At 38.5% G+C, this 25,777-nt stretch overlaps 1 protein-coding gene across 1 annotated transcript in view; it reads left to right on the top strand.

Moving 5' to 3' along the window:
- The first annotated feature begins 386 nt into the window (after positions 1-386).
- Positions 387-25,777, top strand: part of LOC149831983 (Nuclear transport factor 2 (NTF2) family protein) — a 50,592-nt gene continuing 25,201 nt past the window's right edge. The window contains exons 1-4 of the mRNA XM_090014244.1: positions 387-571; positions 890-929; positions 2,666-2,745; positions 2,850-2,939. Of these exons, the coding sequence (XP_089870370.1) occupies positions 2,871-2,939 (69 nt within the window). The 5' untranslated portion in view covers positions 387-571; positions 890-929; positions 2,666-2,745; positions 2,850-2,870. The remainder of the gene's footprint in view (positions 572-889; positions 930-2,665; positions 2,746-2,849; positions 2,940-25,777) is intronic.

Here is a 25,777-nt window from a genome sequence, read left to right on the forward strand (position 1 = left end):
TTTTTTATTTTGTCTCAGGTATTCCTGCTCCAAGAGGTGGGATAGAACACTCTGGGACACTAAAAGGTGTCCTACTGAACGTGTGGGATGCCGTGTTCTAGGTGTCTCGTGCATCCGATGTTTGTGTCAGGGGTGTGGGGGCAGTGGGGCATGGATAGAAGCGGCCCACAGACACTGATGTCCGTGCAATCAAACGCCCTCCAGTCTTTGCCGTCAGCCGTTCATTAGAGATGCTTTGGATGCCGTTTATGTAGGGCATCAATGGCCCAAATAGGGTTTGACGCTGGGGATTCTCCGAATACTCTCCGACGGTGCTCCGATGGTTGGTTCCCAAACAGAGCCTAAAAGTTTTTGTGGTGCCCATGTGTAGGCGGAGCATAGTTTATCCTACCATGGTAGTTCGGCGCCGTTCATCACCATAAATGAACGGCATCCAAGGCACCCTGACGATACACCTGAACTGACTTTATCCTCGCTCGTTTCTCTATCCCCTCGCCCTCTCCTCTCCACACCCCAGACGACTTCTTCGACGACCGTCCTTCCGACAACCGTCTCCAGCTACCAATTTCCGGTACTCTCTCTCTCTCTGTCCATAAAAGAGTCGCTGGCGCGCTTTTCCGGCCATTCTCTCCTAATCTATGCGTCTAGCCGGAAAAGGTTCCTGCCCGAGCCAAAGGAAGAAGAATCGCTGGGTGTGTACTCCCTCCAGCGATGGATGGGTGTCAATGAACCGACGCCCCTCGTCCTCCTTTTCTTTTGGGTGGGTAGTTTTGCACACTGCAAACTGCAAACTGCTTCTGCACACCAAGTGTTTGCTAGAATGCCTAAAAGAGGCTGAGTCACTTACCTCTATCGGTTCAACACTCATGCTTTGTTTTGATATGCACAGTTTGAAAGGTTGCTTCAACTTGGCCATCGAGGAGAGGGAGGTATTCTCTCTTGCTGTTTCTAGAGGAAACGTACTGAAAAGCATAAGGTTTTCCCATTCTACATACTTCCTCTGTTGGGTTCCTTCTATTTACTATGAAATCAGCGTAGCAGAGCGTTGGCTTTTCCTTTTTTCTCCCTTTCTTGTTTCTTCCTTTAACCAGGAAGCTCACAGGAGGGCCTTATCTGATAACGGTAGATTGGTCCAAGTGGTACATCTTTTAGGCCCACGAGAGCCTTGTTGCCAAGAGCCATTGTAATTCCAACTAAAGGCAAGCCAAAGAGGACTTCCCCACTAAGGTGATTCCCCTTCTCCTAGATCTATATCAACTTAGAGCCACATCATGCAGATTTTTATCAACCTAGAGCCAATCTACGATGCTTGAACGTACTCTGATTGATAAGCGAGCATTTCACTTTGGAAGTTAATGATATTTTTCTTTCAACAATAGCAAGTACAAGATGGCTTGAAATGTCATATGAACGCGAGCAGTATGAGTACTGAACTTGTAGATCATCCATGCGTTTTCATTGTTGTTTACTCGATACTCAGGCTCACAGTCAAATATAATGTTTTGAAGGATATGGCCCTTGTCCTGAAGTAGAGGCTTTATACATTATGATTGTCCTATTCTGTGCCATGTGTGTCAAGCACCGTTCAGATTGAAAACATTATAAGATTCGTGGACTCTTTCTCATATTTATACTATCATTTGATTCTAAAACATAAAATGGTGTCTTGATAGAAAGAATTAAGAATGTCAAAGATAGAGCTATTGAAAATGGTAAATTTGGCATCACTGGAAAATAGGGGTGAGTTTGATTATTGTAAGAAGGATCACACTACTTGGTTCCCGTGACATGACATGTTTGTTTTTTTCTATGGTATTGGATCTTCATATTCTTATCACCAGATCTTGTTGAGCAACTGAGCCTATTTCCATCACATGCAGGCTACTTTCATAAAAGCTAGTGACATCAGTGTCCGCTTCTAATGTATGGATCTTTAATGGCGTTATAACTGCCCCTAATTGTCAGAACTATATTGATGTCTTTGACCATTATTAATAAAATAATTACAACAACTTTAATTGCAAAGTATTCGGCTGTTCATTTGTGCCACTATATGTAAGTAGCAAAGGTTTATGGATGGTTCTAGATGCTGGTAAATCCTTGATTTCTTATGGTGTACACACAGGAATGTGAATGGCATGCAAGGCCATTTATATGAATACCATCTTCTTAGATGAGCAAACATACCTGCAGAATGCCTTTCATGCTCCAATGAAGAACACTAGGTTGTGGAGTGAACAGCATGATCATTTGAATGTGGGTTTTAGAGCACTTGTGGTAATAAATAATTGCATCTGGCCTCACTATCGACCCAACACAGATGAACTCTTAGGCTGCTTTCTACCTATCAAGACCTTGTTTTAGGATCAATACTGCTAAACTTTGTGCATAAGATAGGAAATGTGTGAAATTGAAGATGCTAGGACACGAGGGTGTCATCTCTTTGTTAATTCCAGCAGGCTACCAGTGATAGCACACACACACAAACAGTCTCTCTCTCTCTCTGTATATATTCTGGTCATGTTTATGCTTATACATTGACATGTATAATCTTCGTAGGGTAAAAGAGAATTAATAATGAATCCCCTGTTTTACATTTTTCATACAGAACAATGTAACCGTTTCATTTTTTTAACAATGACAAATCATGTTTGAGATATCGAAGATCCCGAACATCTTTACTCTTTTGAAGAATTGGAGGTGATATCTGAAGATGCATATGAAGTGAATGGTGCACAAGGTCATGTTAGTTAACTGCATGGCTCAATTTTGCATTGGTGTATTTGATTCACATACTATTCAAATCGGTTCTTTATATATCTGATGTTTAGTACTTGCCCCTTGCCTAGGTCACATTCATTCCCACTGTCATGCATTGTAGCACGAGTATGGAGGTTGGTCTTTGTTTACGTGTGCAGAGCCTGCTTTCCCAGTACAAGGTATGCCAATTATTATTTCATTGGGTATCCATGAGTGAAGCCTGAGTAAAATGCTTTATTAGTTTGTAATGCTTCAGTAAATACCTTGGGCCTCGATAGGTGATGATATTTTTGTAATTAGTGCCTCTTTTAACCAGAGTTTATGCACTGCCTATGCATAGTTTGTCTATCTCACTGTTTATTTTTATGTGGTTTCATCATGCATAGTTTGTGTAAGAAAATGAGAACCTCCAAATCACCAAAGTAGATACACAAAAGAGCTACATTAAGGTCCACGAAAACACCAAGATGAACTCACAAAGGACCATAAATAGACTCACACACAAAACCGACTCAATGGGCATACAAAGAACACTCACAAGTATAAAAAATATTGTTTTATTCAAGTGGAATCTATACAAGAAGCATACATTGAAGAGGGGCTTTGCCCCATATTTATACACAATGAAGAGAGGACTCGTAATGTTGACTAGTTCAAAACCAAAAATCTTATATATATATATATATACATTTATTTTTAACGCTCCCTCTCAAACTTACGGTTGGATAACTGAAAGTTTGTCTAAGAGAAAGTGAAATTTAGGAGCAACGAGAGGTTTGGTGAGGATATCCGCCAGTTGGTATTCTGAAGTAACGTAGGGAAGATCAATAGTGCCGTGTAGAAATTCCTCTCGAACATAGTGACAGTTCATCTAATGTGTTTAGTTCTTTCGTGGAAGGTTCAGTTGCTCGCAATATAGATAAAACTTTTGTTGTCAGAGCACAATCGTGATGCTCTTTTACTCTGAATGCCCATGTCGGCCATCAGTTTCCTTAACCAGACCACCTCCATAGTAATTGTAGCCATGACTCAGTATTCTGCTTCAGTTGAAGAGAGAAAAACTTTATGATGCTTTTTATACCTTTATGAAATCAACGATTCATCTCAAAACACACAAAAACCAGTGGTTGAGTATCGGTTATTTAGATCGCCCCTCTAGTCAGCATCCGTATAAGCAATTAAATCTAAGGAGGAATAAGCAGAAAAAATAGAATTTTTGATATATCTAATAATACGCAAAACAACTCTCATATGAACATTGGTGAGAGCATGCGTATGAATCGCATGCGCAATGTCAGGTCTCGTAATTGGGAGATATAATAGAGCCCCGACAAGTTGTCTGTATGGTGTTTGATTTTCTAGTGGTTCCCCATAATCAATCTTCATTTTGACATTTACAACTTCAAGAGTGTCAACCTTCGTATCATCTGAAATACCTAACCTGGCAATAATGTATAAAGCAAATTTAAATTAAGTTAGTAAATAACCTCTAGAGAAATAAACAACTTTATACCAAAAAAATACTTTAAAAACCCTAAATCAGTCATTTCAAAATGTGTTTTGAGAAGTCTTTTAATGTTTTCAACTCTGTGTTTGTCACCTCCCATGATGATCATATCGTCCATATAAAAAATAATAATAATAATACCTGCATCAGAAATCTTAACAAACAAAACTGTGTCAGTTAAGTAAGATTGAAATCCAACATCAAGTATAACTTGACTAAACGTATCATATAAAGCCTTTGGAGCTTGTTTAAGGCCATACAGATCCTTATCTAAATGAAGAGCCTTTCCTTTAGGAATAACTATACCAGGCGGTGCCTCCATATCGACTTCTTCAATCAATTTACCATTGAGAAACACATTTTTAACATCCATTTGGTGTATAAGTCATTTTTTTACCGAGGCAAGGGCTACTAAGGTCCTAACTGTTGTCATTCTAGCAACTGGAGCAAAGGTTTTCTTATAATCTATTCCATACTTTTAGGAATATCCCTTAGCAACTAATTTGACTTTGTACCTTTCAAGAGTTTCATTACTCTTGATTTTAACCTTATATACCCATCAACAACCTATAGGTTTCTTTTCTAGAGAAATGTCTTGGACAATCCAAGTATTCACCTTTTATACGACATCTAATTCTACTCTCATAGCTTCTATCCACTCAGAATGTTCTTTTGCTTCAACATAGTTGAAAGATTGTATATAGGAATGTATTAATGTAATGCAGGCTTGATACTTGTGAAAATGACTCATAGGACACACTTTTTTCAAGGTTTTTTATACGCTAGATGACCTTTTGGTTTGTATTTCTATATGCTTTTCATCATTGGTATATTTTTCAAGAGCACATGGATGTTCAGAATTACCATGCCTAGAATATTAGGTGCACTCCTGATCCTTATGAGATTGTTCTTTACTCATCACATCGCTTTTAACTTCTTGATCTTCATCAATATCACAATCACCAATCTTTGGAATTAAATCCAACATAAAAGAATACTCATTTATTTCCTTAGTTTTCTCAATTTCAAAAAAACTTTCTTTTTCTAAAAAGGATACATTCCTTAAAACATATAGCTTCTTAGTTTTAAAATCAAAACATTTGTAGCCTTTTTTATTATTTGCATATCCTAAAAAGACACAAGAAATAACATAGTGAGAGAGTTTGTCGTTTTTGTCAGTAAAAACAAAACACTTACATCTAAAAACTCTCAATCTAGAGTAATCTAGGACTTGTTTAAAAAGTTTTTTAATAGGAGATACATTTTTCAAAGAAGAAGATGCTATTCTGTTAATAAGATAAATTGCAGTTAATGTGGCTTCAACCAAAAAAATATTAGGTACTTGGTTTGTAATAAGTAAACTTCTTGTTGTTTCTATAATATGACTGTTTCCTTTCAGCTAAACCATTTTGTTAAGGGGTATAAGGACAAGATTTTTGATGTGTGATACCATATAGGTCTAAGTAATCTTTAAATTCTTTTGATAAAAACTCTCTCCGTAAATCAGTGCAAAAGATGGAAATATCATTCTTGAATTGGTTTTTGACTAAATTGTGAAATATTTGAAAATGTAAAAAAAACTTTAGATTTTTGTTTAAGGAAATAAATTGAAGTGTGTCTCATAAAATCATCTACAAAGATTACATAATACATAAAACCACCCTTTGATATAACAGGTGTTGGTCCCTGTTGAAGACAGGTGGTTTTAAGTGACGTTCTTTTATATTTAATGCTATTTGTAATTTTGCCTTTATTATGGACTTGGCTGTAATTTTTTCTTTAAGCCTCTCTCTATTTAACATAGAGAGAGACCCTAATAACAAGTATCGAGTCCTCTCTTCCTGTGCAGTCGTCTCTCTCTCTCTCTTCTCTCTCTCTATCTAGGGTTCGGTGCATCTTCTACATGGTATCAGAGCGTAGCCGATCGTGGGAGCGTGATCGATAGCCGATCGTGATCGTGGGAGCATGATCGAGTGTGATCAAAGCACAGTCGATCGTGGAAGTTTTCTCGATCGTGATCAAACTTCTATCTAATGAAACTATTTCTCCAATCAGGTCAGCGATTAAATTTTTTTTTTAAGATCTGATGAAAGATCTGGGCGTGCTGCTGGTCGTGGATGCTTGTTGTGGGTTTGGTAGCTTCTCAGTTTTTTTTTTTGTTTCGTGACTACCTGTTGTCGAGTTTCTTCTTCGCTGTGAGTTCCTGTCGTGGTTCTTTGTTGCCGAGTCTTATTTCATTCCAGGTTGACTCTGCTGTCGGTAAGTGTTGACGAATGTTGGTTATTTCATTCCCTGGTGAGTCTGCGGTTGCTATTGGTGATTCTGCATATGTTTGGGTCCTGTTCTTTCGTGATTTCATGGCGTGAGACCTTGATATCGTGGACATGGGTACAGTTTGCACTGAACCACGTTAGCTCCTGTGTGTTAATCTATTTGCTTTCTGATCTGCCGTGAATGTGTGAAAGATATCAGTGCTTCTATCCTGATATTTCAGCCGTGAATGTGTTAATCTATCAATGTTTTGATTTCAGCCATGATACCCTGATATTTGGACCCTGAGTTTTTTTTTATCGTGAGTTCATGTTGCGACTTCCTAGTTTTTGAAGAAACAACAATCAAACAAGTAGTGGTGTTGCTTGTGATTGAAAAATGACTGATTGTCGAGCTGTATATGTCCGAGGAGTAGCCCATGTTATGAACCAGGTTCTGCGTATGCAGAGTTATGTTGGTCGTGATTTACTGACGTGCTGAAATTTGTTTTATGGTTGTGGGCTGCTGTCCCTTACTGTAGTGAGTTTTTTTTTATGTGAACAGTTGCTGATTGTCATATCGGTTGATGTGTGGGTGGTACACACGTGTTTCCCTGAGTTGATTGGAGTCTGTCTAGTTTTTTTTTGCTGAACCAGAAGTATGGCTGAAACTTCGAAAGGTGATTCAAAATTGGAAAATATTGGAGAATATAAAGCTTTTGCCAATCCATTTTCGTACGGCTCGTCTGTAAGGTTGAATGAAACTAACTATGCTAGGTGGTCCAGAACATTTATGATGTCGGTATCTGGACATCGTAGAAAACATGTCTTGTTGGAAGACGAACCCACTGAAAAGGTGAGAAAATATGTTACCTGGAATGAAGATAATGATATAGTTATGTCATGGATTATGAATAGTGCCGAACCTCATATTGCAGATGGTTTAATTTACTATAATACAGCCAGACAGATGTGGGACAATCTTCGAGATACGTATTCACAAGAGACTAATGTGAGTCGTATCCTGCAAGTTGAACAGAAAATATATAATTTACAGCAGGGAGATCAAACCTTGGCCCAGTACTATGCCTCCGTAAAAGCTGCCTTTGAAAGACTTAATGCTCACAGACCTCTCTGTTGTTCGAAACAAAAGGATCATCAAGAACAAACTATGGTTGCTCGGTTTCTTACAGGTTTATCTTTAGAATTCTCTGTTGCAAAAGTCCAAATGTTGACTGGTTCAAATGTACCTACTCTTGCTGAGACATATAATCGTCTGAGTAGACTTGCGATCTCTCTTCCACATTCTCAGCCTGTGACTCAGTCATCTGCTTTAGTTGTCTCATCTGGTTATGGGCGTGGAAATTTTCGTAACATCAGAGGACGAGGTGTGGGAGGCAGAGGAAAACTTCAATGTACATTTTGTGGAAAATCTGGATATTTAGAAGATCGTTGCTGGGATAAGCATGGCCGGCCAACCCCCTCTTCATCAAAGTCATATGCTCCTAAAGCAAATGTTACTACTCTCGAGGCACAGGAAAATATCTCTGCACATGAAAGTAGTATCACCCTTAGTCGTGCGGAATATGATGAGCTGATAGCTCTTCGACCTTTGAGTTCTACCCCTCCTGTAGCTGGTGTTGCCTATTCAACCGGAAATCATCTTTATCCGACTGATAGTAAGTGGGTTATTGACTCTAGTGCATCCAGACATTTGTGTGGAAATTCACGTGTTTTTTCAGATCTAAAGGATATTAAGGCTCAGCTTGGAGTCTCATTAGCCGATGGGAGCTCCTCCCCGGTTGTTGGTCAGGGAAATATTTCTATATCCTCCTCATTACAGTTGAAAAATGCTCTTCATGCTCCAAACTTTCCTCAAAGTTTACTCTCTGTTAGTTGCCGTATAAAAGAACAAAACTGTAGAGTAATATTTGATCCAATGGGTTGTCATTTTCAAGATTTGCTGACGGGGAAGAAGATTGGTGGAGGCTATGAAGAAAATGGAATTTACTACCTACATCATCCAATGGGTACTGTTCATGCTGCAATGGAACATTCATTCAGTCCTGTTCAGTGGCATCGTCGTCTTGGTCATCCTTCATTGTCAAAGCTTTGGTCGGTCTTTCCTTAGATTCCTTCCACCACATCATTTCAGTGTGAAGCATGTCAGCTGGGTAAGCATCATCGAAGTTCATTCCCTTCGAGTCAGAGTCAGTCTAGTAATAAAGTCTTTGAACTTCTTCATGCAGATGTATGGGGTCCTAGTAAGATTCCTACTAGGACTCAGTGTCGATATTATCTAGTTATTGTTGATGATTTCTCTAAGTTGTCATGGGTGTTTTTAATAAAGGAACGATCTGAAGTTCCAAGTATTCTCCAATCTTTAATTCTTGAAATAAAAACTCCGTTTGAATCTATTGTCAAGATTGTTCGCGTTGATAATGCTCTCGAGTTTAAATCAAAAGTTCTGTTACAATTTTACCAAGATAATGGCATCCAACCCCAAACTTCCTGTGCCTATTCATCTCAACAAAATGGGGTGGCTGAGCGAAAACATCGTCACCTGCTTGATGTTGCCAGGGCCATTATGATTCAATCCAATGTTCCTGCGTTATACTGGGGTGATGCGATTACAACTGCTCGCTATCTGATCAACCGCATGCCTTCATCTTCTGTGGGTGATCAAATTCCAATTCATATCCTAAAACCCAATACCCCCCTCTTCTCCTTCTCGCCCAAAGTATTTGGATGTGTTTGTTTTGTACACAAACTTGGCCCTGACCGTGATAAATTAGCTGCTCAAGCTACAAAATGCATATTTATAGGTTATCCCAAAAATCAAAAGGGATATCGATGTTATGATCCTACTTCTCGCCGAGAGTATGTCAGTGCAGATGTCTCTTTCTTGGAATCCACTCCATATTACTCTAGTACCAGTTCCCCGCTGCAGGTTGATCCAGTTGAGTCTTGTCCATTACCTATACCTCATTTTCCTTTGGAATCCGTATCCTCATTCCCGAACCAACCTTCATCCTCTTCCAGATTTCATAATCCTCCATTGGTATATGTGCGTAGAGATCCACCTCCGCAAGTGCCTTCATCTTCTTCTTCCCCTGAGGTAAGTTCTACTGACAATAGTGATCTTCATGATGCTGATAACAGGCCTATTGCTCTACGAAAGGGGACACGACAATGTACCTTATATCCCATATCTCATTTTGTCTCTAATGCCAGAATTGAAAATCAGATGGAATCTTTTATTTCAGCCTTATCTGCTGAAACTATTCCTCTGAACTATCAGCAGGCAGAGCTTGATACTCGCTGGAAGCTGGCTATGCAAGAAGAAATGGATGCTTTAATATCTCAGCATACATGGGATCTAGTTGATTCCCCAGCAGATGCCAAAAGTACAAATTTGATGGTTCTATTGAAAGGTACAAGGTCAGATTAGTTGTAAAAGGGTATACTCAGACATATGGTATTTATTTCTTTGAAACTTTTTCTCCTGTTGCACGGATGGGTACCATTCGTCTTGTTCTCTCAGTAGTTGTTCAACATGGTTGGAACTTGTACCAATTAGATGTGAAAAATGCATTTCTATATGAGGATTTATCTGAGACCGTTTACATGCAACAACCTCCAGGATTCGCGGTTGAGGGGGAGTGTCAGAAGGTGTGTAGATTGAAAAGGCGATTTATGGCTTGAAACAAAGTCCTCGTGCATGGTTTCAAAACTTGTTTGAAGTGATGTCACGCTTTGGCTTTAATAGGTCAGCAACAGATCATACACTATTTATAAAGAAAACTAGCTTTGGCATAGTTGTTATGGTGGTATATGTGGATGACATCATTCTTACAGGAGATGATGTGAAAGCTATTGAAGCCACAAAGGTTCATCTTCAAAAACACTTTGTTACAAAAGACCTTGGTTCACTCAGGTATTTTCTAGGTATAGAAGTTGCCAAGAGCCGTTAAGGGATGGTTTTGTCTCAACGGAAGTATGTTCTTGACTTATTAAAGGAAACAGGAATGTTGGGAGCCAAACCAACAAATATTCCCATGGACCATAAAGTTCAGTTGTTTGAAGAAGGGTCAAAACTGGTTGATAGCAAAAGCTATCACTCCCTAGTAGGGAAGCTACTGTATGTAACTGTTTCAGGCCGGATATTGCTTTAGCAGTAAGCAAAGTTAGCCAGTTTATGGACAAGCCAACTGAGGTACACTGGAATGCAGCTATTATGATTCTCAGATATCTAAAATCTTCACCTGGAAAGGGGTTATTGTTCAGGAAAGGTGGAACTCTGAAGATAGTGGCCTATTCTGATGCTGACTATGCAGGATCTGTAGTGGATAGAAAATCTACCACAGGATTCTGTGTGTTTCTGGGAGACAACTTGATCTCTTGGAGAAGTAAGAAACAAAATGTGGTTTCTAGGTCAAGTGCAGAATCAGAATATCGGGCTATGACCCAAACAGCTGCTGAATTGATGTGGGTTCGTACTGTTCTTCATGATCTTCAGGTGAAGGTTTCTTCTCCCATGACCATGATGTGCGATAACAAAGCTACAACATATATAGCGAACAATCCTGTATTTCATGAGAGAACAAAGCACATTGAGGTTGATTGCCACTATGTAAGGGATATGGTTCAAGCTGGTCATATCACTACTAGATATCTAAAGTCGGAAGACCAAGTTGCAGATATGTTTATAAAACCTTTTGCTAGACCAAATTTCTCAAAATGTTGTGACAAGCTGAGCATGATTGATATCTATGCTCTAGCTTGAGGGGGAGTGTTGAAGACAGGTGGTTTTAAGTGACGTTCTTTTATATTTAATGCTATTTGTAATTTTGCCTTTATTATGGACTTGGCTGTAATTTTTTCTTTAAGCCTCTCTCTATTTAACATAGAGAGAGACCCTAATAACAAGTATCGAGTCCTCTCTTCCTGTGCAACCGTCTCTCTCTCTCTCTTCTCTCTCTCTATCTAGGGTTCGATGCATCTTCTACAGTCCCCATACATCCAAATGTATTAACTCAAGTGGTCGAGAAGAAACAAAGGTTCTTTCTTGAAATGATAATCTCTTCATTTTACCAAGAATACAATTTTTACATCTAAAATTTTCAAAATTACAAAAAAATTTCATCTTTAGAAAAAACTGAATCTTGGATATATTAGGATGACCAAGTCTCTTATGCTATCGATCCAAATTCAATTTCTGAACATTACAACAAAATGTATTCTTGGGTATTTTCAAAAAATTCATGCAGTACAAGCCTCTTTCTCTATAACCTTCCCAATCAACATTCCTGACTGGCGATCCTACACTCGACAACCACGAGAGGAGAAGGAAACATTACATCCATGGTTAGATAATTGAGAAACAAATAAAAAGTTTAAGTTCAATTAAGAAATATATCTAATTTTTGGAATACAAAATCTTTTTGGATTTTTGAGAAATGTTTTCAAAATTTCCTATTTCTTTTATCTCAAGAGATGTTTCATCAATAGTGAAAACATTTTACCCACTTGAGTTATGATATTTAGATAATATTTCACCATTTGGTGTCATATGAAAAGAGACACCTGAGTCGAGAAGCCAAAGAGATTTACTAGGATCAGAGAAACTGAAGGAAGAGACTACAACTCCAGTGGATGAGGATGTTTCTTTGAGTAGATGTTGAAGAGCCTCAACTAATTGTTTCAATGACATGTTTCCAATAGATGGATCACTTGACTTTTGTGAATGTCCATCAGAGGCAACCTTCTTCTCATATAGTTTCTTCAATTTAGGGCAATATGTTTTCACATGTCCCAGTTCACGACAATAATAACAAATAACTTTATTTCTTTCATACTCATTGCCTTGCTTCTCATCATTTGGCCTTCCATAGTGTAGTGGTTTGTAGGTACAAACATAGTTTCCTGGTCTAGATATGGCTAGAACCGAGTCATACATTTTTTAAGCCTATTCTTCTCCATTCTTAATTCTTCTATAGTGTCTTCTATTGAAGGGACTCCCCTTGATGAAGGAGTGCGAATTTGGTGAATTCAATTTCTGATCTCAACCCATTAATAAATTGGTAAAAGTGTTGTACGTCTATTTGATTTTGGCGGAGTTCTGTCTTCCGCACAATGCCACTTTGGTTCAAGAAGAGCCAGCTCCTCCCAAAGTTCGTAGTATTCTCTAATGCATTTGTCTTTTTGAACCATATTTCGTATTTTATCTTGCAAGTTGCACACATGTGCAATATTCTTAATAGAATACATTCTCTTAAGATAATCACATGCATTATTCGCATGTTCGAATTTAGCAAGACTTGAACACTTCTTAATGTCAACGCTACTAATGAGCCAAGACATAATCTTGGTATGTCCTCCGTTCCTTCCACTTCTTCTAAGTGGTTATTGTCTTATTTTTCTCAACCTCCCTAAGAGGTACTTCTTTCTCACCTTCTACTTTGGTAAAGATTAGTTTGGGTTCTGGATCGGTCTCATCCACTAATCTTCACAACCCTTTTTCCCATATGAGGTACTTCATAATTAAAGCCCATGTTACATAGTTTGAATCATTGAGCTTGATGAGTTTTCGTTGTCATCCATTTTATAATGGTAAAGATAAAAAAAAACTAGAGAGAAGGAGAGAAAGTATAGAGGAGAGAAAAAGCGCAAGGGTAAAAATTACGAGAACTCCACTACCATGCAAACACCACTAATCAAGAGCACAAATACTTCTTTTCCACGAAAGTACCACCAACCTATTTCTTGAAAACAGTCACGATCATACTACACATAAAATTGCAGTAGAACTTCATCACTTTCAAATTTGGAGTGGCACACTTCCCAATGCATCAAAAACAATTTAAGCTCCATTACCAAGCTCTGATACCATGTAAGAAAATGCGAACCTCCAAGTCACCAAAGTGGATATACAAAAGAGCTACAAGGTCTACCAAAACACCAAGATGAACTCCCAAAGAACCATAAATAGGCTCACACACAAAACCCACTCATTGGGCACACAAAGAACACTCACAAGTATAAAAAATATTGTTTTATTCAAGTGGAATCCATGCAAGAAGCATACACTCTAGTCATATTACATATAAATATATATATACATTTATTTTTAACATTTTGTCAATCACATTGTTTAGTTTTATGTGGTTTGTCTGCATCTTACAAGCAACCTCTTTAATGGGGGTTCATTTTTAGTGGAATGTAAGTGAGTCTGTAGACTCTGCACCAATGGACTGCAGCACTAAACTTGGAGTTTAAAAGTGATAGAGTTCCGCTTCAAGCTTGCAGTGTGATTTGACAGTCAGATCAAAGGGATTAGGTTTAAACCTCTTTTCCCTTTTTCCTTTTCATGTTTTGTTTTTTAGGTCAGTGATGCCTGGTCCTGAAAAGTTCATGCCAAAGCTTGGCTGAATTAAACATGCACACATGTGTAAGAAGATGAGATCAATGATCGAATCTTCAAATCATACACACAGAAGACCTCTCATAAGAACCACGAATGGTTCATAAACAATATCCACAAGAACCACTAAGGTTCATATAATATACCCGAAGAAGGGTATGCAAAGCAAAATAGAAAAATAGCCTTTTTATTCAAATGGGAAAACACCCTTCAAAATTCATGCTTTACAAAGGGGAACAAACCCCATATTTATACTACACAAAAGGAGATTTTAGAGGGAGTCGTTGGGCTCCCAACGGCTCCAAATAGAGCTGTTGGGAGTCCAACGACTCTCTTAGTACAATGCTTTTTGACTTTGGTCAAAAAGCAGTAATGTCTAAAAAGGTCCAAAACAAAAAAATAATGTCTAACCTAACCTAACTAGAATACATAACTAGACTAAAAGACAAAAAAAGATTACATATGAGATTACATATTCTAACACTCCTCAAACTTACGGTTGGATAACCGAAAGTTTGTTTAAGAGAAAGTGAAATCGAGGAGCAGCGAGAGGCTTGGTAAAGAAATCTGCCAATTGATATTTTGAGAAAACGTAGGAAAGATCAATGGTGCCATGTAAAAATTCCTCTCGTATGTAGTGACAATCCATCTCAATATGCTTGGTGCGTTCGTGGAATATCCGGTTGCTGGCAATATAAATAGAACTTTTGTTGTCGTAGCATAGTTTTGTTGTTCTTGTGCTTTCAACACCCATGTCATGAAGCAAACGCCTTAGCCAAACTACCTCCATAGTGGTTGTAGCCATTGCCTTGTATTCAACTTCAATTGACGAGAGAGTCTTTTTTGTTGCTTCTTGCTCTTCCATGAAATCAATGATTCTCCTAAAAACATACAAAAGCTAGTAGTTGAGTGTCGATCATTGGGACCACCTCTCCAATTTGCATCAATATACGTAATTAATTCTAAGGAGGAAGAAGCAGACAAAAAAAGTCCTAAAAATGAAGTTTTTAATGTATCGAATGATGCGTAAAACAACTCCCATATGAACACTGGTAAGAGCATGCTGAAATTGACTTATTGTGTGGACAACATGCACAATGTTGGGTCTTGTAATAAAGAGATAAGATAGTACCCCGACAAGTTGTCAGTAAGGTATAGGATTTTCAAGTGGCTCTCCCTCATCAATCTTCATTTTGATGTTCACCACTTCAGAAGTGTCAACCTGTTTTTCATCTGAGATACCGGACCTGTCAACAATATCCAGGGCAAATTTAGACTGAGTTAACAAATAGCCTCTAGAAGAATAAGCAACTTCTATACCAAGGAAAATTTTTAAGAAACCCAAATCACTCATTTCAAAATGTGTTTTGAGAAATTTTTTGATGTTGTCAACTCCGTGATGGTGGAGGTGAATATTCTTCAAATGACTTCATTAACTTTCTTCAAAATAATGGGATAAGTAGACGAGTGTCTTGTCCGCATGCCCCTCAACAAAATAGAGTGGCTGAACGGAAATACCGTCATATTGTTGAGAGTGCTATGAGCATGCTTCATGATAGTAATGTTCCTATAAATCTTTGGACAAAAGCTTTTCACACCGTAGTTCATGTGATTAACTACCTGCCCATGGGAATTCTTGAGAACAAGTCTTCATAATTTTTCTCTTTAGAAAACATCCTGATTATAATGACTTGCGTAACTTTTGTTGTTTTTGCTATGTTCATATTGACAAGTCTGTAAGAAATAAATTTCAGGATAAAGCTGTGAAGTGTAGGTTTGTTAGATATGCGGATGATTATAAAGGATATAGATGTTATGATCCTGTAACTAAACGTATCAAGATTTTCAGAAATGTTGTTTTTGATTAACAGAATTTTGAGAGCACATCATTGTCTCAAGAGCAGGACTCACCTCAAAATGTTGAAGTTTATGATCCCTGGATGAGTACTGAATTGTTTGCAGGAAAAAAGGGCTCTTGTCAGTTTTTTTGGTGAAGAATTGAGCTCAAATAATCAGAATCTTGAATCTCCAAATACTTCGAAAAATAAAAGACCTAGAGAATTTCAGAGATTCTTTGGTCAAGTTTATGTTCGAAGCAGTGTTTTAAAACTCGCCGAGTCAACTCGTTGACTCGGCTCGGCTCGGCCCTCCAGCGAGTCAACTCGGCAAGGCAAACTCGGTTTGCCAAAACTCGGGCTTGACTCGGGCTTGACTCGGCCTGACTCGGCCTGACTCGGCCTGACTCGGGCGAGTTCTGGGATGTTTGAAATTTGTTTTTTGAGTTTCAAATGGTAATGATATATATACATATATGCAGTCTACTGTTTACTGTCTGTACAATCTAGTTGAAAAATCACAGGTGCAAGTTGTATCTAAGCAATCTGACCTCATATATGTGTTCAACATGGTTTATTTGCTAGGAATCACACCTTTATCATATTTTTTTATGTAAAAATATGTTTTTTTGAGTCATGAAATTTTGGCATATTGTAGGCCATTGATTTGTGAAGACCTTGAGAAACTTGCTTACATGTTGACAAACTATTTGAAAAAAAAAATTGTGTTCTAATAGATTGTATGTACAATTGACTGTGTAAAAACATACATTGAAAAACTTACTCTATTGGCAAAACCAGGAGATTTTTGTATGCATTTGCTTTTGTCAAATAAAAAATGGTCTATTTTGCAGTTTCAGACCTTGTTTACCTCAAAATTGGGATTGATATGAAAAATCAGATAAACTGTTGAAATGGAGAACCAGGTCTTGAGTAAGGCTAAAAGAGTAGTACTTTCTGCAAGCTGATGAAATGGTTTGGGAGTCGGGACTTAAACTAGCAAAATTAATGATTTTTTGCTTGTCGTGACCAACTGTTCTACATCTAATAAACTTTTAATCTTTAAACTCCCAGATTTCTGTGGCACATGACAAATTGACTGTCAAAGTGCTTGTATAGATATCAAATTCAATTATTCAAGCAAACCTCTATAGCTCTTTGCAGTTGTTTTTATATTCTTACAGACATTTGGAGACTGTTTACTCAAAAACATGGTTTCAGACAAATTATATATTGTTTTTCTTTTAAAATCAAAAGTTAACAAAACCCGGTCCGAGTCACCGAGTTGACCCGCCGAGTCACGAGTCAATAAAGAACGAGTCGAGTTCCGAGTCACGGGTTTTAAAACCTTGGTTCGAAGAGAAATAGATCATGTCACAGACTCTGTCGCACAAAGTATCATTCAAACTCTATTAAGAAGATCGAAAAGGATACATCATCTTATTTAAAGATGGGTTATCTATGATAATTTTTCCATGGATTTTCAGTTGTTCATGTCATAAGTTGAGAAGCATGATGAACCCGTCAACTTCTATCAAGTCATTAAATCACATAAATAGATAGATGCTACGAATGAGGAGATAGAAGCTTTATATGAATACCAAACCTGGGAAATTGTTCCTAGACTTGAGAAGAAAAATGTTGTTGGATGCAAATGGGTTTATAAGATTAAGTATAAACTTGGTGGATGTATTGAGAGATATAAAGCAAGACTTGTGGCACGAGGTTTTACTCAAGAATATAGGCAAGATTATGATGAAACTTTTAGTTTTGTAGTTAAGATGAGAACTGTAGATGAAAAAACTCAGAGAATACTCAGAAATGAGAGAGAGAGAGAAAGAAAGAACTTAGAAAACTACCTTAGGTCTAATCTCCTTTAGTTTAAATAGAGATTAGCCAAGAGAGCAAATTTACATTAGAGTCCCTCATTATTTATAAAATACCAAAAACAACTTTAAGAATAAATAAAATTTACTTTAGAGAGGTCGACTTATCTTAACACTCCTCCTCAAGCTGGAGCATAGATATCAATCATGCTTCGCTTGCCACAACATTTTGAGAAACCGGGCCTAGCAAGAGGCTTTGTAAAAATATCTGCAACCTGATCCTCAGATATTACATGCTTGGTAGAATTATGTCCAGCTTGAACCATATCTCTTATATAGTGACAGTCAACTTCAATATGTTTTGTCTTCTCATGAAATACCGGATTATTGGCTATATATGTATCTGCCTTGTTATCACACATCATCACCATAGGTGATGAAACCTTCACTTGAAGATCGGTCAACACAGTTCGAACCCACATTAATTCAACTGCCGTTTGGGCCATAGCCCTATATTTTGATTCGACACTCGACCTAGCAACCACGGTTTGCTTCTTGCTTCTCCAAGAAATTAGGTTACCTCCCACAAATACACAGAATCCTGTGGTAGATTTCCTATCCTCTATAGACCGAGCATAATCAGCATCAGAGTAAGCAACTACTTCTAGGGTACCCCCTTTCTTGAATAATAATCCTTTTCCAAGAGAAGCTTTTAAGTACCTGAGTATCATCATTGTAGCATTCCAGTGTACCCCAGTCGGTTTGTCCATGAATTGGCTAACCTTGCTTATAGCCAGAGCAATATCAGGTCTAGTCACTGTTACATATAATAACTTCCCTACCAGTGAGCGATAGCTCCTGCTATCAACAAGTTTTGACCCCTCATCCAATAAATGAACTTTGTGATCCATGGAAATATTTGCTGGTTTAGCTCCCAACATTCCTGTCTCTTTTAATAAATCAAGAACATACTTCCGTTGAGATAGAATTACACCCTCACTGCTCCTCGCCACTTTAATGCCCATAAAGTATCTAAGGGAACCAAGGTCTTTTGTTACAAAATGTTTTTGAAGATGATCCTTCGTAGCTGCAATATCTTTCATGTTATCTCCTCTAAGGATGATGTCATCCACATATACCACCATAACAATTATGCCTGAGTTAGTTTTCTTAATAAATAATGTGTGGTCTGACGCTGACCTATTAAAACCAAACTTTGACATCACCTCAAACAACTTTTGAAACCATGCACAAGGACTTTGCTTTAGACCATATATCGCCTTTCTTAATTTGCACACCTTTTGACACTCCTCCTCAACCATAAACGCAGGAGGTTGTTGCATGTAGACTGTCTCAGACAGATCCCCATATAGGAATGTATTTTTCACATCTAGTTGACACAAACTCCAACCACGATGAACGACTACGGAGAGAACGAGACGAATGGTGCCCATCCGTGCTACGGGAGAAAATGTCTCAAAGAAATCAACATCATATGTCTGAGTATAACCTTTTGCTACTAACCGGGCCTTGTATTTTTCAATTGAACCATCTGAGTTGTACTTAATGGTATATATCCATTTGCATCCAACAATGTCTACATCCGATGAAGGATCAACAAGATCCCATGTCTGTTGAGACAGTAAAGCATCCATTTCATCTTGCATAGCCTGCTTCCACCTGCTATCGAGTACTGCCTTTTGATAATTCATAGGAATAGTTTCAGCAGATAAAGCTGAAATAAATGCTTTCATCTGATTACCAATTCTGGCATGTGACACAAACTGAGACGTAGGATATAAGGTACATTGTCGTGTCCCCTTTCGTAGAGCGATAGGCCTGTTATCATTAACATAAATGTCATTGCTATCAGGAGCACTTACCTCAAGAGAAGACGAAGATGGAGGCACTGGAAGAGGTGGAGTTCTATGCACATACACCAATGGAGGATTGTGAAACCGTGAGGTAGAATGAGTTGGAGGAGGTGTTAGGGGCACCGATTCCAAAGGAAAAGGATGAACATGAAGAGAAAATGAGTCATCTTGATCAGCTTGCATCCTAGCACCAATACTGAAATAATATGGAATAGACTCCAAGAAAGATACATTCGCATCGACATACTCCCGACGAGAAATCGGATCATAACATCGATACCCCTTTTGATTTTTGGGATAGCCTATAAACATACACTTAGTGGCCAATTTATCACGGTCAGGTCTGAGTCTGTGCACAAAACAAACGCACCCAAATACCTTGGGCGAAAGAGAGAAGAGGGGTACATTAGGATACAGAATTCGCAAGGGAATTTGGTCATTCATGGATGATGAAGGCATGCGGTTGATCAAAAAACAAGCCGTGGTAACCGCATCATCCCAATATGAAGCAGAAACATTTGATTGAATCATAAGGGTGCGGGCTACATCAAGGAGATGCCTGTGTTTTCACTCAGCCACCCCATTTTGTTGGGAAGTATAGGCACACGTGGTTTGAGGTTGAATACCATGGTCCCGATAAAATTGCAACAGTGCTTTTGTTTTAAACTCAAGGGCATTATCAGTGCGGATAATCTTGACAACGGATTCAAATTGAGTTTTTATTTCAATAACCAATGATTTGAGAATACTAGAAACTTCAGATCTTTCTTTTATTAAGAACACCCAAGACAACTTCGAAAAATCATCGACAATAACAAGATAATAACGACATTGAGTCCTAGTAGGAATCTTACTAGGACCCCATACATCCGCATGAAGAAGTTCAAAGACTTTATGACTGGACTGACTCTGACTAGAAGAAAACAAACTCCTATGATGCTTGCCCAACTGACATGCTTCATACTGGAATGATGTAGTAGATGGAATTTGAGGAATGACACGACGAAGCTTCGACAAAGACGGATGTCCGAGACGATGATGCCACTGAACAAGACTCGAGAAATCATCGACTGCAGCATAAATGTTTCTTACAGGGTGATGTAGATAGTAGACTCCATTTTCTTCATAGACTCCACCAATTTTCTTCCCCATCAGCAAATCCTGAAAATGACAACACACGGGATCAAATATCACCTTACAATTTAGCTCTTTTGTAAGGCAACTAACAGAGAATAAACTTTGAGGAAATGAAGGAGCATGAAGGACATTGTTCAACTGTAAGGAAGAAGATATATAAACATTTCCCTGACCAGTAACAGGGGAGGAACTCTCATCAGCTAATGAGACACCCTGATGTGCAGTAATAGCCTTTAGATCTGAATTTTTTTGAGATTTTTTGCATAGATGTCTAGATGCACCAGAGTCAATAATCCACTCACTATCATGGAGAGAAAGATGGTCTCCTGTTGAGTAGGCCACACCAGCTACATGAGAAGAGGAACTTGAAGGACGATGAGCAACCAGTTCATCATATTCTGCACGACTAAGAGTGATACAATCACTGGGGAAAGTGGTGTCATTCGCTACTTCTAGTTTAGTAACATTAGCTTTTGGAACATTAGGCTTCAATGGAGAAGAAGCAGGCCGTCCATGTTTATCCCAACAACGATCTTCTAAATGTCCTGATTTTCCAGAAAAGGTACATTGGAGTTTACCTCTACCTCCCATACCTCTTCCACGACCTCTTCCTCTAACATTTAAAGTATTTCCTCGTCCATAACTAGATGGAACAGCTAAAGCAGATGACTGAGATGCAGGCTGAGATTGTGAAAGAGAGATGACAAGTCTACTCAACCGATTGTATGCATCAGCTAAGTAGGAACATCAAACCCGATTAACATTTGGACTTTAGCAACTGAGAACTCTGAAGATAGGCTTGTGAGGAACCGAGCAACCATAGTCTGTTCTTGATGATCCTTTTGTTTTGAACAACACAGTGGTCTATGAGCATTAAGTCTTTCAAAAGCAGCTTTGACGGAGGTATAGTACTGGGCCAATGTCTGATCACCTTGCTACAAATTATATATTTCTTGTTCAACTTGAAGAATACGACTCACATTAGTCTCTTGAGAGTACGCATCTCGAAGATTGTCCCATATCTGTTTAGCCGTATTGAAGTAAATTAGGCCATCTGCAATATGAGGTTCAATGCTATTCATGATCCATGACATAACAATGTCATTATCTTCTTCCCAAGTAATGTATTTTTTCCTGTCTTATCATTTGGTTCAGATTCCATCAATATGTGTTTTTTACGATGTCCAGACACCGACATCATAAACGTTCTGGACCATCGTGCATAGTTAGTTTCATTTAATTTCACAGAAGACCCATAGGAGAAAGGATTTGCGAAGGCTTTATATTCTCCAATAGCCTCATTCTTGAAATCAGATTTAGAAACTTCACCCATACTGATGAATAACACTCCCTTAGTAGTCACCATGAATAGTGCTGCTGCAATAAACTTCCACTTAAAAAAAATGTTAAATCTGATAGAGATCGGCTCCACATTATGCAAATCCACTACGATGATGGGTCTTCACCACGACATCAGATGCGCGATGAGATCTGAACCAACCAGAACAAATGATCTGATAAAAAAAAACCACGACTATTTAATATAAACTGGTCTTCACAACAACCAGATATGAGTGAACCAAAATAGAAGTATGCAAGTCCACAACTGAAAAATATATCCAATCTTCACCACACTCAGATGAGTCAGATCTGTAATCAGATCTCAAAAAAATCTACAACTATGTAATATAAAGTATTTTTGTTTTGTTTTTTTTCTTTTCGACACCCAGATATGAAGGGCCCCCAAACAGAAGTATGCAGGTCCACGACTGAAAAATAGATTTAATCTTCACCACACTCAGATCTGTGAGCAGATCTCTGAAAAAAATTTGCAAATCCACGACTATTTAATATGAGTATTTCTTCATGGCAACCAGATTTGAACGAACCAAACCAAAAATATCCATGTCCACGACTGAAAACTATATTTGATCTTCACTACATTCAGATTTGTGATCAGATTTGAACTACCCAGAGCATACAGTCACGAAAAAAAAACACAGATCCATGACAATGGACTGCATTTAACCTCCACAAAAAAAAAATTTTTACCGTCACCCACTTCACGACTTCGGCACTAAGTAACAGGGACTCGGCAAAGCAGGTGTCGCACCCGCGTCGACGTGACGCGACGCGGGTGCGGCACCGGGTGCGGTCAACGCACCCAGGGTCATTTTTGTCCATATTTCGAACATTAAAAAAAAAAGCCCCGATGAAAAGGAGTGATTAGGGCAATTTTTTTTGCCCAAATCACTCCTCTCCTCTCCTCTCCCGCGCAACTCAGCTCGAGCCCTCTCCTCCTGACGCCCCGACACCACCTCCTAAGCTCCTCCTCTCCCTCATCGCAGGTACGTCCCTCTCGCTCTCTGCTTGTGTGGGCAGGGGAGGGGTCGAGCCCCCCTGCTCCCTCTCTTTCTCTTGTTAGGTCGGCAGGGGAGGGGCTGAACCCCCCCTGCTCCCTTTGTTTTTGCCAGGGGAGGGGCCGAGCCCCCCCTCTCGCTCTCTTGTTGGATCGGCAAGGGAGGGGTTGAGCCCCTCCTTCTCCCTCTGTTTTCGGCAGGGGAGGGGCTGAGCCCCCCCTGCTCCCTTTGTTTTCGGCAGGGAAGGGGTCGAGCCCCCCACCCTGCTCCTTTTGATTTTAGGAGTGGGGCCGAGCCCCCTCCTCTCGCTCTCTTGTTGGGTCGGCAGGGGAGGGGCTGAACCCCCCCTGCTTCCTCTGTTTTCGTCCGGGGAGGGGGTCGAGCCCCCGTCCCTGCTCCCTGTTTTTGGCAGGGGAGGGGCAGATCCCCCCTCCTTGGTGATTTTATATCAAGATAATGTCAGTCTCTATAATTGATTTAAAATTTTGAATGTATTTTTTTTTTGTGTTTTCAGGATAAAAATGATGGATAAAGGGAAATGACTTGCGTCATCCTCATCCCAACATGTGAGTTCTGCTGCTAGTTTTGTTGATAGTTGTAGTGTGATTGATGATGTGGACCCACTATGGGTACATGTAGATAAACTTGCAAAAACTGGAGAAGGAGGTGGTGGGAACAAGAGATTTCGATGCATGCTCTGCGAAAAAGATTTTGTTGGGTCTTACACAAGAGTGAAGGCTCATTTGTTGAAGATACTAGGATATGACATTTCAGCTTGCAGAAAAGTTGATGAGGCAATACGAAAACAATACAAGAAGAATATAAGAAGAGAAAGGCAATAGCCGATTTTTGTGCAGTTAGTGTGCCATTTGCAAGCCACCAAGAAGATGCTGAAAAGAAAAGAAAAGTCAATGTAGGAGGTAAAGGAACGATACAAGCATCATTCAATATATATGGAAGAGAAGAATTGGATAGAAAAGTTGCAAGGTATTTTTATTCTGGTTCACTCCCATTTAATGCGGCTAGAAATCCTTATTGGAAGGATTTAGTAACATCCTTAGCAAATTGTAATTTGAGTGGCTATGTGCCTCCAAGTTCAGAAAAAATACGAACCACACTTCTTGCAGAAGAGAGGGAAAATGTGGAGAGGTTGCTGGAGATTAAAAAATGTTCATGGAAGCAAAATAGAGTTTCTATTGTGTCTGATGGATGAACAAATTCTATTGATCAATTTCATTGCTTGTTCGCTTAGTGGCCCAATATTCTTGAAAGCAGTTGATGCATCTGGAGAATATAAAAATGCAGAGTATTTGAAGGGATTGTTTATAGAAGTGATAAAAGAAGTTGGTGATCAGAAAGTGGTACAAATCATTACAGACAATGCTCCAGTTTGTAAAAGTGCAACGTTGAGTTTGGAGGGTGAGTACTCTCATATTTTTTGGACTCCCTGTGTAGCACACAGCTTAAATCTAGTCCTAAAGAGCATCTGCAACCCCAAAGAAGAAGAAAATTCACAAGCATGTGCTTTATGTTCATGGATTGAAAATTTAGAAAGAAATGTCAAAAGCATTAGGAATTTTGTTGTTAACCACTATCGTGCTAATGCTATATTTAATAGGCATTCTGACTTGAAATTGTTGAAGGTCGCTGAAACATGTTTTACGTCCATTATTGTGATGGTGAAGATGATTAAAAGAGTGAAGAATGCTTTTATTCACATGGTGACTGATGAAAATTGGACATTCTATCGTGCTGATGATGATATCAAGGCTCAAGAAATTAAAAAATTTATTCTTGATGATGAGTTTTGGGACAGAGTGGTATACTTCCTTCAATTTACGCAACCTATTTGGGAAATGTTAAGAGAAGTTGATAAGGATGAGTCCATGCTTCACAGATTTTATGAAATGTGAGATAATATGATTGAAAAAATACAAGCTATAGTTTTCAAGCATGAAGAAAAAAATCCTGCATTGGATGATTCAGATTTTTTTAATCATATTCATTCAATTTTAGTCGGAAGATGGGATAAGAGCAACACTTTTTTGCATTGCATGACATATTCTCTTAATCCAAAATATTATGCAAATAAGTGGTAGGCTGGTGGTATTAGTCGTGTCCCTTCAAATTTAGACCCAGAGTTATCAAGACATAGAAATATGTGTATGACAAGACTTTTTCCAGAAGCATATCTTCTATATCAAGTCACACAAGAGTTTGAAAAATTTTCATCTTCGAGATAATATGGACCGACATTATTCGCGAGAGAAAAAGATAATATAGATCCTATCACATGGCGGTCAACATTTGGATCAGAAACACCTCTTCTCCAACGTCTTGCATTAAGATTGCTATCGCAGCCTGCTAGTTCATCTTGTTGTGAAAGAAATTGGAGCACATATTCTCAAATCCACAACATAAAGAGAAACAAACTCACCAGCAAGCGTGCAGAGGATTTAGTATATGTTCATTCAAATCTTCGATTACTTTCGCGAACCAATGATGAATACAGGTACTGATTTGCTCTCTTAGTTATTTGATTATTTCTTAGTTTTTCATTTAAATATACTTGTATTGTATTTAACATTTTCAAATTGAGTTTGTAACGCAGACAAGGAACATCCAAATTTTGGGATGTAAACCCAGAAGAGTGTGACTTCGAGGGAGAGCATGATTTCAACATAACAAACATGGATTTAGCTGAGCCAAGTATTCCTTCTAATGATGCATTTGATGATGAAGAAGAAAATTATTAACATTCATTACTTCATCAGGATATACTTTGGTATGTAATTTAGTTCTTTTA

This window comes from Nuphar pumila, chromosome 7 (genome assembly GCF_984573655.1).
Source record: "Nuphar pumila chromosome 7, dmNupPumi1.hap1.1, whole genome shotgun sequence".
In the NCBI taxonomy this organism is placed as follows: domain Eukaryota; kingdom Viridiplantae; phylum Streptophyta; class Magnoliopsida; order Nymphaeales; family Nymphaeaceae; genus Nuphar; species Nuphar pumila.